Genomic DNA, 15,130 nt, shown 5'->3' with positions numbered 1-15,130 from the left:
CAGCAGATATGCAGAAGGCTGCTAGTCATTCAAATGCCAGAAACCTTTACCAACTACTAAAAGAAGCAACTGGGAAAAGTAAAGAGATATCAACTGGAACGAGAGGCGAAGATGGAACGCTTCTGTCAAAAAAAGATTACATAATCGCAAAATGGCAGTACCACTTCCAGAAGCTTCTGAACCCCAGTCACAACATCTCTTCCACTCAAACGCTTCCCAATAATAGCACCACTGTACTCCAGTCAAACAACCCTAACCTTAACTCAGTACCACCGAGTCAACAAGCCCCATACTGCAACGTCAATGTTCACCCCCTCCTTCAATACAAGCGATCAAAGAGGCAATCAAGAAGCTGAGGAATCACAAGGCGCCAGGCACAGATTCTACCCCGGCAGAAGCTACAGAAACTACAGAAGCGCTTCTCAATCTGGTCTTAGGAACGGTTTCCCCAGGAATGACAAGACTCAGTTATACTGCCAGTCTTCAAGAAAAGCAACCGCACTAAATGGAAAAAATATAGAGGGATCTCACTAATGAGCGTTGCGGCAAAGATCTTTGTAATGATTCTGCTTAACCGATTCCGAAAACGTCGCAACGAAAGAACCTGCCCCAACCAATCTTGTTTCTGAGCCGGCATGGGGTGTATTGACCAACTCTTCACCTTGAGACAGAATTGTGAACATCGAGCCAAACATCAACAATTCATTACGGCCTTTGATTCAGTCATCCGGGGAGGAATTTGGATGACAATGGAAGAGTGCTGTGTCCCACCTAAGATCATACGACTCATTCAGGCTTACTATCAACGCACACGAGCCTGCATCAAGGTCAACGGAGAACTTTCTCCGCTATTCAATATCGACTTCGCTGTAAGGCAAGGGTATGTACTCTCTCCCGAACTATTCAATTTTGTCGTCGATTGGGTAATGAAAAAATCAATGCTAAACTTCAAAGAGTCAAGTTTAGCCCTGATTTCAGTACCACCGACCTGGATAATGCCGATGATGTTGCCCTTCTTGGCAAATCCTTTGGCGAAGCCCAGAAAATGCTTCTGAAAGTCTCCGAAGTTGCTGCCCCAATGAGGCTAAAGATTAATATTCACAAGACTAAAGCTATGTCTAATGCCCCGGATATAAGCTCTACCCCTGTATCCCTTAACCAAAGGTAGATTGAAGTTGTCAATAAATTCAAGTTTCTCGGATCGTACATTGACATCAACGACGGATGTAGCCAAGAAATCCAATGCTGAATTGTATAAGCTTCCGCTGTCTTTGCACAGCTGTGGAAGCCGCTGTGGAAAAGGAAGGAAATCCACCGGAAAATAAAAATCCGTATTTACGATGTCTTAGTCCGATCCGCCTTACTGTACGGCTGTGAGACGTGACCCCGGATCGTACATCGACATCAACGGCGGATGTAGCCAAGAAATCCAATGCTGCATTGCATGAGCTTCCGCTGTCTTTGCACAGCTGTGGAAGCCGCTATGGAAAAGGAAGGAAATCCACCGGAAAATAAAAATTCGTATTTACGATGCCTTAGTAAGATCCGTCTTACTGTACGGCTGTGAGACGTGACCCTTAAAAGTCACCGAGTTACACGCCCTGAACACATTCGAACACAGATGTCTGCCGAGCATAATGGGGTTACAACTCAGCGACCGAACCCGAAATACGATCATCCGCCAACGATTTGATCAGAAGTACAACATCACAACTATCATTCGACGCCGCCGCCTGTCCCGGTTTGGCCATGTTTGCCGAAGACCGGCCGAGACTTCTACAAATCAAAGCCTACGCTGCAAACCACCACCTGATTGGAGGAAACGACATGGAGGACAAGCCAAAACTAGGCTCAACACCGTTTAATCTGACCTCGAGCCGACTGGCGGATTCCGGAAACATGGTCGCAGATGGGACCCTTCATGAATCGAAATTATTGCCCCATTAACCCAAGACCGTAACATGTGGAATTCAACAGTCAGCCAGATCCTGTCGCCAGGGAGAGCTACATAGCTTGTGTCCTGATCCAAGTACAAGTAAGTAAGTAAAGTATATAAGCATATATATACTTTATATATTTTTTATTTTTATATATATATATATATATATATATATATATATATATATATATATATATATATATATATATATATATATATATATATATATATATATATATATATATATATATATATATATATATATATATATATATATATATATATATATATATATATATATATATATATATATATATATATATATATATATATATATATATATATATATATATATATATATATATATATATATATATATATATATATATATATATATATATATATATGCCCTAACAATAGGGCTAGGTATAAAAGGTTCAGAGATGTCACATCATTGCACTGAATTTTGACTATTGGTTATTCTTTTTGGGTTTCGTTTGTTTGGTGGGCTTTGTCGGGCTGAATATCTTCGTCCTGACGTGTTGTATACTACGGTCTGCATCCCCATTGTAGCATGATATTTGCAAGCACGAATTTGTAATGATTGGGAGATTCATTGTGATAGGCTCGAGATTCATTGTGCAGAACGTTAACTCTTTGCGCTAAAAGAACATTGCCAAGTGTGGAAAACCGTGACGTGATGAGGATGGGCCCAGGATTTCACGAAGCCTCTATTCAACTGGGTTGTTCAGGGATTTCTTGCTGTCCAGTTCTAAGCCGGCTTAAGTAATTTTTTTAGACTTGAATAGAAGTATTTGTTCCTGACCTAAGGGGGAGGGCATTGAGTTTCTTGAGGCCATAGTAATTTTAGTGATGTACATAATATGAAAATTGAGAAATAAATTACGACGTTAAGAAACACTATCGTATTGATTTTTCGACTACATCCCCCAGAACTTCTAAATGGGCTTATTAGGAGTTTCAGAAACTCACCCCTCAGGGCTGGGAAACATGGAATTAGATGATATGGAATTTATTTTTTTAAGTGGGAAGTATGGGTTACGTCGACAGGTAGTAGGACTTGCGATCAATAAGGAAGCTTCTATTTCTGGTTGAGGCTGAGAAGGTCTAAGTAATAGAATTATAGTTACTTACTTTATGACTAAGAAGGCAAGATATCAGTCATAGTGGTTGGTATATGCCCTTGTAGAACCGACTGACGGAGGCTCAGATGAATTTTACATACAGGTACATGAACAAATAGACATAGTTATGACTGTTACAATGGAATAGTCATAGCAATGCTTATGACTGCCATTTCGTAGATATATATGTAATGTAATTATAACCAATACAGTATTTGGTCATAAAATGGCCTGTAAGTTAACGTGGTACTCATATGGTGATAAGACTGGCAACCTTATTGATTATGTTATTGTAAATTTAAGACTGGCAGGATTGATACACGATACTAGGGTATACAGCAGTGCTGTTATTGATGGTAGAAGTAAAGACTACCATCTAGTAGTCTTTAGATATCATCTGAAGCTGATAGTTAGGAAGGGCAACTACCTTCCGGGAAGTTGTGACGTCATGTTCCCATCCTTAAGGATGGGAATTTGAGAGGAAGTGAGTTTAGTTGCTGATTGGGTTTTGAGTCAAGGTTAGCAGCGTTAAATCCTTTCCCCTTTTATATATGGATCGGTTTGATGGACTTTGTCCTAAGGAGACGGTAAGAGTCATTGCACAATGTTCTACATTGTGTTATTAAACAACTGGTTTCACTAATAAATGGTTGTTTTAAAAGTGGTGTGTTTCCAAAGTGTTTGAAACGAGCGAAGATTGTTCCAATATTTAAGGGGGGTGATAAAAATGATATAAGTAATTACCGTCCCATTTCGCTGCTACCAGTTATTGCTAGAATTTTCGAGAAGCTAGTATATATAAGGCTAGAAAAGTATCTTGAAAAGAATTTGTTTTTTTTATCAAAATCAATTTGGTTTCAGAAAAGGTTATTCTAGTGAGCATGCAATGTTGTTTTTGACTACATATGTTAATGATGCATTAGACAATAACCTTAAAGTTGCATCAATTTTTCTGGATATTGCGAAAGCGTTCGACACTGTATCTTATGATATTTTGTTAATGAAGTTAGAAAATTGTGGTATTAGGGGAAATGCTTTGAAGTTGTTAGAATCATTCTTAAATTCAAGGTCAATGTTTGTGGAGGTTAATGATGCACGTTCTGACAGTAGATTTATAAATTGTGGAGTTCCCCAGGGATCACCCCTAGGCCCACTTTTGTTTTCTATTTATATAAATGATTTGTCAAGTGCAGTTGATGGGTTGTATACTATTATTAAACCTCCTCTAGAGACACTTAAACCTAGTAAAGCCCTAGTTATGTTTGCTGACGACACGAAATTAACCGTATGTGGTAGGACTGAGAATGAATTGATGTCGCAATTACGAGAAGGTTTTAAGAATATAGAAAGGTGGATGAGAAGTAATAGGTTAAAACTTAATTGTAATAAGTCTAGTTTATTGATATATAGCAGATCTCCAAGTTATTACCCATGGGTGAATAATTTAAGTAATGGTACATCAATGATTCCACGAAAGAGGAGTGTTAGATATTTGGGGATTATTATTGATGAAACTTTAAGTTTTGTAGATCATATTGATTGTGTGTCTATGAAACTTGCACGTAATGTTGGAATTATGCGTAAATTGAAAAATTTTCTCCCAACTAGTATATTAAGATTATTGTATTTTTCAATTGTACATCCATATCTATTATATTGTTCTTCAGTATGGTCGTCTACTTTCGGAACGCATCTTCTGCCCCTGCGTGTACTACAAAATTCGGCAATAAGGCTTTTGATTGGTAAGGATAATAGAGGATCATCTGTTCGTAATGAGTTTATGACGCTGAAGATTCTACCGGTATCGGGTCTTTTAAATTTTATAAAACACAGTTCATGTTTAAGTATCTTTATGGTAGTGTTCCTGTTTGTTTTAAGGGAATGTTTGTGAGTGGGGGTGATGTTCATGAGCATGGAACTAGAAATTTGGAAGAATTTCGAAGACCGATTCCGCAAGCGACAAGATCATTTTTTTCTATCCGTCATGCCGGTCCGAGTGCTTGGAATAGTCTACCAGTGGAACTTAAATGGGTGGATGACCTGCTGCTGTTCCGTAGGTTAGTGAGGTCGTATTTTTTAGTAATTTATTATTTTTAATGAATTGTCTAAAAAGGGGGGGGGTTACGTGATTATTGTCAATTGGCTATTTATAGTATGTTATTATTATTTTTTGATTTGGAGGGCAGAACTTGTATTTGTATTAATATTAACTGAAAAGAGTTATTATTTTGGATCTTATTTTGTTATTATGATTTTTTATGCGTTTAGAAGGGATTACCCCCGCACAAGCTTGCTTCTGGGGGTATTTTGTTTGTTTGTTTTTATGTATATTGTAAAATAAATCCCAGTTATAAATTGAAATTGAAATTGAGAGCCTGGTATCGTATGGGAAAGCAGGTACTTATTTGACTGACCGTATGTCAAACAATAAGCTCTATGAAAAATGTCGTTCGATTTAATTTTCTAGGGTTAAAATGAAAGAAAGGTTGAAATGGCTAAGACATGTTTATCTGATGAAGGATGACGGATTGCCAATGATTGTGTTTTTTGGCTATCCAAAAGGGAACAAAGGAAGAGAAGGTCCTCCCTGAATGGGGAGGGAAGAGGGAGTAAAGAGTAAAACTTTGAATAGATTGGGGGTGAAGGAGGAGCGTGCTTAGCTGTGTTGGCCTCTGGCGGCAGGATTTCGCTGTGAGTTGTTAGTAGTAGTAGTTGTAATATATATATATATATATATATATATATATATATATATATATATATATATATATATATATACATATATATATATCTATCTATATATATATATATATATATATATATATATATATATATATATATATATATATATATATATATATATATATATATTTATATACATATATATGTGTGTATATATAAATAACCAGAATTTAGTTTCTGTATCACCTGCATTAAGCCAGCTTTAACATAAGACTTTTAAAATGACCCCCCCCCCCTCCCTTTGTCTGTTTTAGTGTCTCATTCCTTTTTTTTTTATATAAATACACTTGGAAATTTGATCGTATTCATGAGGCGTATTTCAACGGTGTGTTCAAACATTGTATTTTACATATTGTACATCGGATACAGTCGTGTATCCAATCGAGCCACGAGACACAAGAAGATGCCGCCACTCTCAAAGCAAGTCTTATCGATGCATTCAAATATCGAGTCAGAAGTACTTTGAAAAGTCCTACTCACTTGAAATAAATACAATATTTTTTTCCAGAATATACCGTATGAAAATGTAAATAACGTTATTTTTTTCACGTAGCTTGCTTTATTTGGTCTCTGATGTCTTTACAGGACATTTTGGCGCAGAATTTTTTTCCTTCTTATATAATCCTAAAAATTAATTTTTTCATATTTGGAGGTGACTTTTTCTACGTTGTGAAAACACTGAAAAATCCGTGTCTGCAGATAATATCTTCCAGTGAATCGTGTTGTTTAATTACGTCCTGGTGCAGTCATGCGTTACTTGCAAGGCGCTTAGTCATATTTAAACTAGCCAAGTCATTTTTGGCAAAAGGATTTTGAGCCTGGTTTTCTTTGAATCGTATGAGAAATTTCACTTGACATTTTTGCTTTCGACAGGGTTATCGTGTCCTCGTCTTCAATATGTTTTAACTAGCGAAGTCGTTTTTGGCTAAATTATTTTTTAAAGCTTGGCTCTCATTGAATAGGATAAAAACTTCCATGCAAATTAACGCGACGTTTTTGCTTTCGACAGGGCTATCGTGCCCTGGTCTTCAATATGTTTTAACTAGCGAAGTCGTTTTTGGCTAAATTATTTTTTAAAGCTTGGCTCTCATTGAATAGGATAAAAAATTACATGCAATTTAACGCGACGTTTTTTCTTTAGACAGGGCTATCGTGCCCTGGTATTCAATATGTTTTAATTAGCGAAGTTGTTTTTGGCTAAAATGTTTTTTAAAGCTTGGCTCTCATTGAATAGGATAAAACTTCCATGCAATTTCACGCGACGTTTTTGCTTTCGACAGGGCTATCGTGCCCTGGTATTCAATATGTTTTAATTAGCGAAGTTGTTTTTGGCTAAAATGTTTTTTAAAGCTTGGCTCTCATTGAATAGGATAAAACTTCCATGCAAATTCACGCGACGTTTTTGCTTTCGACAGGGCTATCTTGCCCTGGTATTTAATATGTTTTAATTAGCGAAGTCGTTTTTGGCTAAAATATTTTTTAAAGCTTGGCTCTCATTGAATAGGATAAAAACTTCCATGCAATTTCACGTGACGTTTTTGCTTTCGACAGGGCTATCGTGCCCTGGTATTCAATATGTTTTAATTAGCGAAGTCGTTTTTGGCAAAAATATTTTTTAAAGCTTGGCTCTCATTGAATAGGATAAAAACTTCCATGCAATTTCACGCGACGTTTTTGCTTTCGACAGGGCTATCGTGCCCTGGTATTCAATATGTTTTAATTAGCGAAGTCGTTTTTGGCTAAAATATTTTTTAAAGCTTGGCTCTCATTGAATAGGATAAAAACTTCCATGCAATTTCACGCGACGTTTTTGCTTTCGACAGGGCTATCGTGCCCTGGTATTCAATATGTTTTAATTAGCGAAGTTGTTTTTGGCTAAAATATTTTTAAAGCTTGGTTTTCTTTAAATCGGTTGAGAACTTCCATACAACTTTGCGTCGCGTTTTTGCTTTCGACGGGGTTACTGTCTCCACGGTTGCAACATGTCCAAACTAGTGAAGTCTTTTTTGGCTAAATTATTTTTTAGAATCTTATTCTCTTTGAATCAGAAGAAAATTTCCATATTATTTCACGTGACGTTTTTGCTTTTGACAGGGTTACCATTTCCTTGTTTTCAAGGTGTTTAAACAAGCCAAGTCGTTTTTGGCTAAATTATTTTTAAAGCTTGATTCTTATTGAATCGGATAAGAATTCATATGCGATTCCATATGAAATTTCGGGATATTGGAATCGTTACCGTATCCAAATCTTAAATAATTATTGATTTTCAAACTGGCTTCGGTATGAATTTTAATACAAATCTGATCGCATGCGTTAAAGGTATCAAAAGATGACATTTCATCTTTCAGTGGAAAAATCGTATTGTGACTTGAATTTTGGACTAAGAACCAGCAAGAGCCAGGCTTCCCGGTGCATCAGAATTAGATATCATAATCTAGTCGATCTGCGGGAAACATAAAGGTCAGCCTGGAACATATTATAAACATAAGGAATATACTATAAACATAAAGGTCAGCCTGGAGCATACTATAATGAACCAAATTACATATTGCTTTCGTGCGACAAAATTAATCTTAAACTGGAGGAAGAAGTTGTATTTCATTTGTATCCGACTGACTAGTTTGTTAAAAGGTTCTGCGGTTACCGTCCAGCATCGCTTTTAGTATTTTCTGCTGTTCCACCTTCAGATTGGGATTTTTTCATCCTATTTCGTTGTTGTTGAATACTAAGAAGTCCGAAATACCCGTCTGGATGTTTTGAACTACCAGGGATTACTCCTTAATAAACTGTCAACAAAACAGGCATTTATAAGAAACCATTGAATTATCGCTTCGGCTATGCATTTTGCCGGCAAACAGATGACGTTACTGGTAGTAAAGTATTGTGTTGAGTATGATAATGTTTTTCTCCGCTTTATTTCGTTCTCACAGTTCTTTCTCTCAAAGGAATAAAAAATGAATAAATGATAAAATATATATTTAAAATTTTAACATTAATGATTTAAACTAAAATAATGTAATAAAAACACTATACTTAATACTCAAATTACATTATGTTCTAAAGTATAATAATATAATATAATTAAAAAATAATCATTAACTGCGACAAAATTTAAATGTAATCAATACAATTGTTGAATAAAAATAATATATATTTTTTAAATTTCAGCCAACCTTCCATCGCCTATACAACAAGATGCACCACAAATCAGTCCACATCAGCTTCAAGTACACAGCTATAAGTCCCCGACATTTTGTGATTTTTGTGGAGAGATGCTATTCGGGTTGGTTCGACAGGGCTTAAAATGTGAAGGTGAGTCGATTTTTTGTGGTCTGTTTCTTCGGAAAAAGAAGTTCATTTAGATTATGAAATTATTGAACTGTACCTTTAGTGAACTTACAAGATGATAAGCTAGATTCTGAGGATATATGAGAGGAATGAGATAATTTCAAAGGAGGGGGGGGGGGAGTGGTATGCAGGGTAAGAAAAAAGAGGTTATGTCGCACTTTTTAGGATATCATTTGTATAAAACCATGTCTTTTGAATTGAATATCTGTATCTTTTGTAGCAAATTACATCTTTTGTGTTGAAGACTATACAGATAGTTTTAAGTACCCATTACCCATGTGACTGACTGTATCTTAAACAATAAATTGTTCCAAAAATAGGGTTCTACACCACTGTTTAGGAAAATTATGAAAGAAAGACTGAGATGGCTAAGACATGTTCTACGAATGAGGGATGACAAATTGTATTTTGGCCATCCATCTTTGGCCAAACGAAAGGCAGGTCGTCCCTGAATGGCATAGGAAGAGTTCATAAGGAAGAATTTAAACGAAATTAGGACTTCATGGAAAGGGGTGGAGTGATGCTTTGGATAAATCGGGACGGGCGAGAAGCGTGCGCAGCTGTTTTGTCCTCTGGGGCCTTGGTACTGCAGTGAGTTTTTAGTAGTAGTAGTAGTAGTAGTAGTTGTTTATATATTTAATTACAAATCAACCTTATTTAGATCATGGCTTGTGAACCAGCAATGTGTGTAGACCAAACCAGGCCTTAATTTTTTCTACAGTTAAACATAGACTATTTCAAACATTACTAAAGGACAGGCTAGTCCTGGAAAATCAAGCCTAATTCTATGCATAAGTTTGAATGTGAAAAAGTTGCCCAAAAGAAAAAAAAAAAAAAAACGATAAAAAAGCAGAGCCCTGAAATGGAAGGAACACTTCATAAAGCATTGAACCATGAAGAACTTCGGTGAAGCCAACAGAAATATGTATTTTATTCGATGTCCTTGCCCTCCCTTCAAGTAATTATTAGGGGCGTTTTTTCACTCATCAATGTGGTAAGATCTTACATCTTTTTTTAGAAAAGCTTAAAAGTGAAATCTTTGATCTTGCATCTTTTGCCGTTTTTTATGCAAACGTCTTTCATCATTCTGCTCTAATCAGCGGTCTGAGAACAATGATGAGTAGATCATCAAAGTTCTCTCATCATTGTTCTATATGGCAGAAAGGTGGCGTCTTTCACGCTTTTTGCTAATATCAGTGAAGTGTAAGATCTTAGAACAAAGATGAGTTGAAAAAACGATAATCTTTGCAGAAAGACGAAAGATCTTTGTGCTAAAAAACGGACCTATTGAAACATTGACTTTCATTTAGAACTAAACATATTTTGCAATAAGTGGAGAGATGCTCCGCCCCCTCAGTATTCATATTTAACGCGTACTCTGTAGTTTTCGTCCAAGGGGATATGGTCATCACTATAGTATACCATTTGAAACTTGCTGGAGAGTCTCGTAATAATGCACTTCTGTCCTAGAAAGGTGAAGTAAGGATCGAAATAAGACATTTATTTTTTTTTATTTTTGTATGTGCCACCTCGAAGAAAAAATGTCAGAAAATTATGAAGAAATTTGTGCTGTGCCTCGTGATATGCAAGGAAATAAAAAGAGTTTATACCAAGAAGACCATGTGAAAGATCATAGACCTAAAAAGACCAAAGGACTTATGCCAATTAGAAAGACCATAAGATTTTCAAATTGTAATACGAGGATCTGAACACGATGAACCACTGAAAACCAAAATTTAATTAGGTTTTGGCTCAAAACTGGGATGGGAAGGCTGTAAAAAGTTAGCCCAGGACTATATATAAATAAATTAAAATGCAAGAATTCTGTAAGTTTTGTGTCAGAACCCCCCACCCCCCCTACCCCCTTCCGAAAGGTTTTTTGTTTGGCACGTGAATCACTAAGTGAAACTGTGGTATACACTCAAGTACCTATAATGTAGATATATAAAAAAGAACTTGAAAGGTTAATTTAGAAATAAGACTAAAACGAAAAAAATGTGAAAACTTGGGGTTAGAGATAAACTTTTCTTAAGCGTCCAGAGCATACTGTAAATAATCTTCGCTATTTTAATAGAAGACCTTTGATATTACAAATTTTTTATCGTACTTTCTTAAACTCAGCATTTTTTATTGATTGGGTCAGTTTGCTTCACAGTTTCTGCTAAGTTCTGTTTCTTTTTCTTGTTCAAAAAGTACATTGCTTCTCACTCGAAGAAATAGTAAAATAGTGGAGCTTTTGATGTCAAGTTTGTCTTGCCGTATCTTGAGGCCTAAGAAAGCCTTCGTTCTGTGCAAAACAATCATCGTCAAAACAATAGGAAAACCTGAAACGCATTTTCAGACTATTTTCCCTCTCCTGCCAAAATAGATGTGTTGCGTAACGCATTTTTAATTACCACATCCGAAATGTTTTATCCCCTACAGTTATGGTCAGAACCGTGTTTGGAAGCAATATCTGATTATAGCTTTAAAAGATACAATTATAGCTTAAATATTTATATCATAAATAACGCACATAAACATATATATATATATATATATATATATATATATATATATATATATATATATATACATATACATATATATATATATATATATATATATATATATATATATATATATATATATATATATATATATATATATATATATATATATATATATATATATATATATATATATATATATATATATAAATATAATATATATATATATATATATATAAATATATATATTTATATATATATAAATATATATATATATATATATATATATATATATATATATATATATATATATATATATATATATATATATATATATATATATATATATATATATATATATTCTCGAAAACGGTCCCATATTTTTTCGGGAAAATTGGTATCTTGGACTACTCTCGCATAAAAAAAGAGATCTAGATAGGTCAGAATTGAGAAAATTTGTCAAGAGCCGTATAATGTACTATGTTAGTACATCACATAAGAATTTCATATGACATCACATATGAGATCATATTAGCATTTTCTTATGTGATGTGATGCATAGCATAAATAAGATTGCTGAGTTTCAAAAGCACCAGTTCTTTATAATATATTTATAATATAGCCTAATATAATGTCTGTTGGAAGGCCTAAAAACGAAAAATTGCATGATCAATTGCGACAACACCTTTACGAGCAGCTAAACAAGGCTGACTGCAAAACTTTTCCGATAGTCAGTCCAAAGCCTATAAATGAAATGGAAACAAAAGAAGCACGGGCGTATAGAAGATATGCAAAGACGACAATTAGAGTGTGTCAATAATGAAAATGAAGAGCAAAGACACACCCGGCTAAAAGAATAGCGGCAGCGTGTCTAAAATGAAAATCAAGAGCAAAGACACACGCAGTTAGAAGACATGCGACACCAAGAAAGAGATCGATTCAAAAATGAAAATGATGAACAAAGACACACGCGATTAGAAGAAAAGCGGTGGTGTAAAAAATGAAAATGAAGAGCAAAGACACACAGGGTTAGAAGACATGCGACACTGAGCATGTGAGCCAGTCAAAAATGAAAATCAAGAGCAAATACACAAGCAGTTAGAAGAACAGCGATGGCTTGTTAAAAATGAAAATGAAAAGGAAAGACACACGTGGTTAGAAGACTGGTGACACCGAGCATTTGACCAAGTCAAAAATCAGAATGAAGGGCGAGGACACACGTGGTTAGAAGACATGCGATGCCAAAAATGTGAGCGAGTCAATGAAAGTCAACCTGGACAGCGAGATTGAAAACGTGTCAAAATTGAAAATGACAGCGATGATGATTGGGTTTGGAATTTTGACATGGATAAGGTCATCCATGCCTACCGTACCTTTGTTAAAAAAACAAAGGTTCGGCAATATGTATTTCATAATGACAAAACACAAGCCAAGGTAAAACGAACTAAGCAAATTGAAAATGATAGCGATGATGATTTGGTTTTGTATTTTGACATGAATGAAGTCATCAATCCCTACCATACCTTTGAAAATCAAACACCTAGACTAGATAAATCGTTGGAAGAAAAAGAAGTTTTAGTCCCTCCACCTGAGCAATTAAAAGAAACAAAGGTTCGGCGATATGTCTTTCATAATGACAAAAGAAAAGCCGAAGCAAAAGAAGAAGTTTTTGTTCCACCACCTGAACAATTAAAGAAAACAAAGCTTTGGCGATATATCTTTCATAATGTCAGAAGACAAGCCAAGGCAAAAGTTAAAGGTCCATAAAAAATGTAAATTTACAAAGGCACTACTTCTAATTAAAGGTTCATTTGGACGTCATGATATCAAGAAAAGGCTCAAATTTTCTACGTTTAGAAGAGAACAGTGAGAATCCATATATAGAAGCCTTCCGTGTGCCGAGTGCCGGGGCCCGGTGGCGAAAGCTCTGTGCTCCCGGTGCTATATATATACACAAACACACACACACACACATATATATATATATTCATTCATATTGAATATTAACCATATATAATTTCAATTAATATATATAATCGGGATGGAGGAGAAGTGTGCGTAGCTGTTTGTCTCAGGTTGCTCGGTGCTGCTGTGAGTTGTTAGTAGTAGTATTAGTAGTAATAGTATATATTATAATAATTATATTAATAGCTGAAAATATAGATCATAGCTTAAAAATATAGAAAAATCCTTACAGTTACCATAAGTCATCCTTTTTGTCGGTTTATCCGGATGTCCGTACTTAGAAGATAGTGTTCATCAAAAGCGGGATTATCGTCTAATTGTGGATATCCCTTTTTTCAGTTTCCTTCGAAAAGAAATCTCTTCAGAGACACATATGATATCTGTGATAGACAGATGTGATGATTTGTTCGGAGCCCAACCTAAGATTCAAAGTTACAGAATATATATATATATATATATATATATATATATATATATATATATATATATATATATATATATATATATATATATATATATATATTTATATATATATGCATATATATATATATATATATATATATATATATATATATATATATATATATATATATATATATATATATATATATATATATATATATATATATATATATATATATATATATATATATATATATATATATATATATATATATATATATATATATATATATATATATATATATATATATATATATATATATATATATATATATATATATATATATATATATATAGTGTCTCTCTCTCTCTCTCTCTCTCTCTCTCTCTCTCTCTCTCTCTCTCTCTCTCTCTCTCTCTCTCTCTCTCTCTCTCTCTCTCTCTCTCTCTCTCTCTCTCTCTCTCTCTCTCTCTCTCTCTCTCTCTCTCTCTCTCTCTCTCTCTCTCTCTCTCTCTCTCTCTCTCTCTCTCTCTCTCTCTCTCTCTCTCTCTCTCTCTCTCTCTCTCTCTCTCTCTCTCTCTCTCTCTCTCTCTCTCTCTCTCTCTCTCTCTCTCTCTCTCTCTCTCTCTCTCTCTCTCTCTCTCTCTCTCTCTCTCTCTCTCTCTCTCTCTCTCTCTCTCTCTCTCTCTCTCTCTCTCTCTCTCTCTCTCTCTCTCTCTCTCTCTCTCTCTCTCTCTCTCTCTCTCTCTCTCTCTCTCTCTCTCTCTCTCTCTCTCTCTCTCTCTCTCTCTCTCTCTCTCTCTCTCTCTCTCTCTCTCTCTCTCTCTCTCTCTCTCTCTCTCTCTCTCTCTCTCTCTCTCTCTCTCTCTCTCTCTCTCTCTCTCTCTCTCTCTCTCTCTCTCTCTCTCTCTCTCTCTCTCTCTCTCTCTCTCTCTCTCTCTCTCTCTCTCTCTCTCTCTCTCTCTCTCTCTCTCTCTCTCTCTCTCTCTCTCTCTCTCTCTCTCTCTCTCTCTCTCTCTCTCTCTCTCTCTCTATATATATATATATATATATATATATATATATATATATATATATATATATATATATATATATATAT

The 15,130-nt window shown here is 35.0% G+C and overlaps 1 protein-coding gene across 1 annotated transcript in view; it reads left to right on the top strand.

Moving 5' to 3' along the window:
• Window positions 1–15,130, top strand: part of PKD (serine/threonine-protein kinase D3) — a 177,902-nt gene that overhangs the window by 33,802 nt on the left and 128,970 nt on the right. Inside the window, exon 4 of the mRNA XM_089092070.1 lies at window positions 8,995–9,138. Coding sequence (XP_088948196.1) covers window positions 8,995–9,138 — 144 coding nt within the window. The remainder of the gene's footprint in view (window positions 1–8,994; window positions 9,139–15,130) is intronic.

Source organism: Artemia sp. Qi Xiang Cuo, chromosome 7, assembly GCF_049724085.1.
Source record: "Artemia sp. Qi Xiang Cuo chromosome 7, ASM4972408v1, whole genome shotgun sequence".
Classification (NCBI taxonomy): domain Eukaryota; kingdom Metazoa; phylum Arthropoda; class Branchiopoda; order Anostraca; family Artemiidae; genus Artemia; species Artemia sp. Qi Xiang Cuo.
Note: the sequence above shows the minus strand (reverse complement) of the source record. Positions and strands in the feature narration are given on the sequence as shown.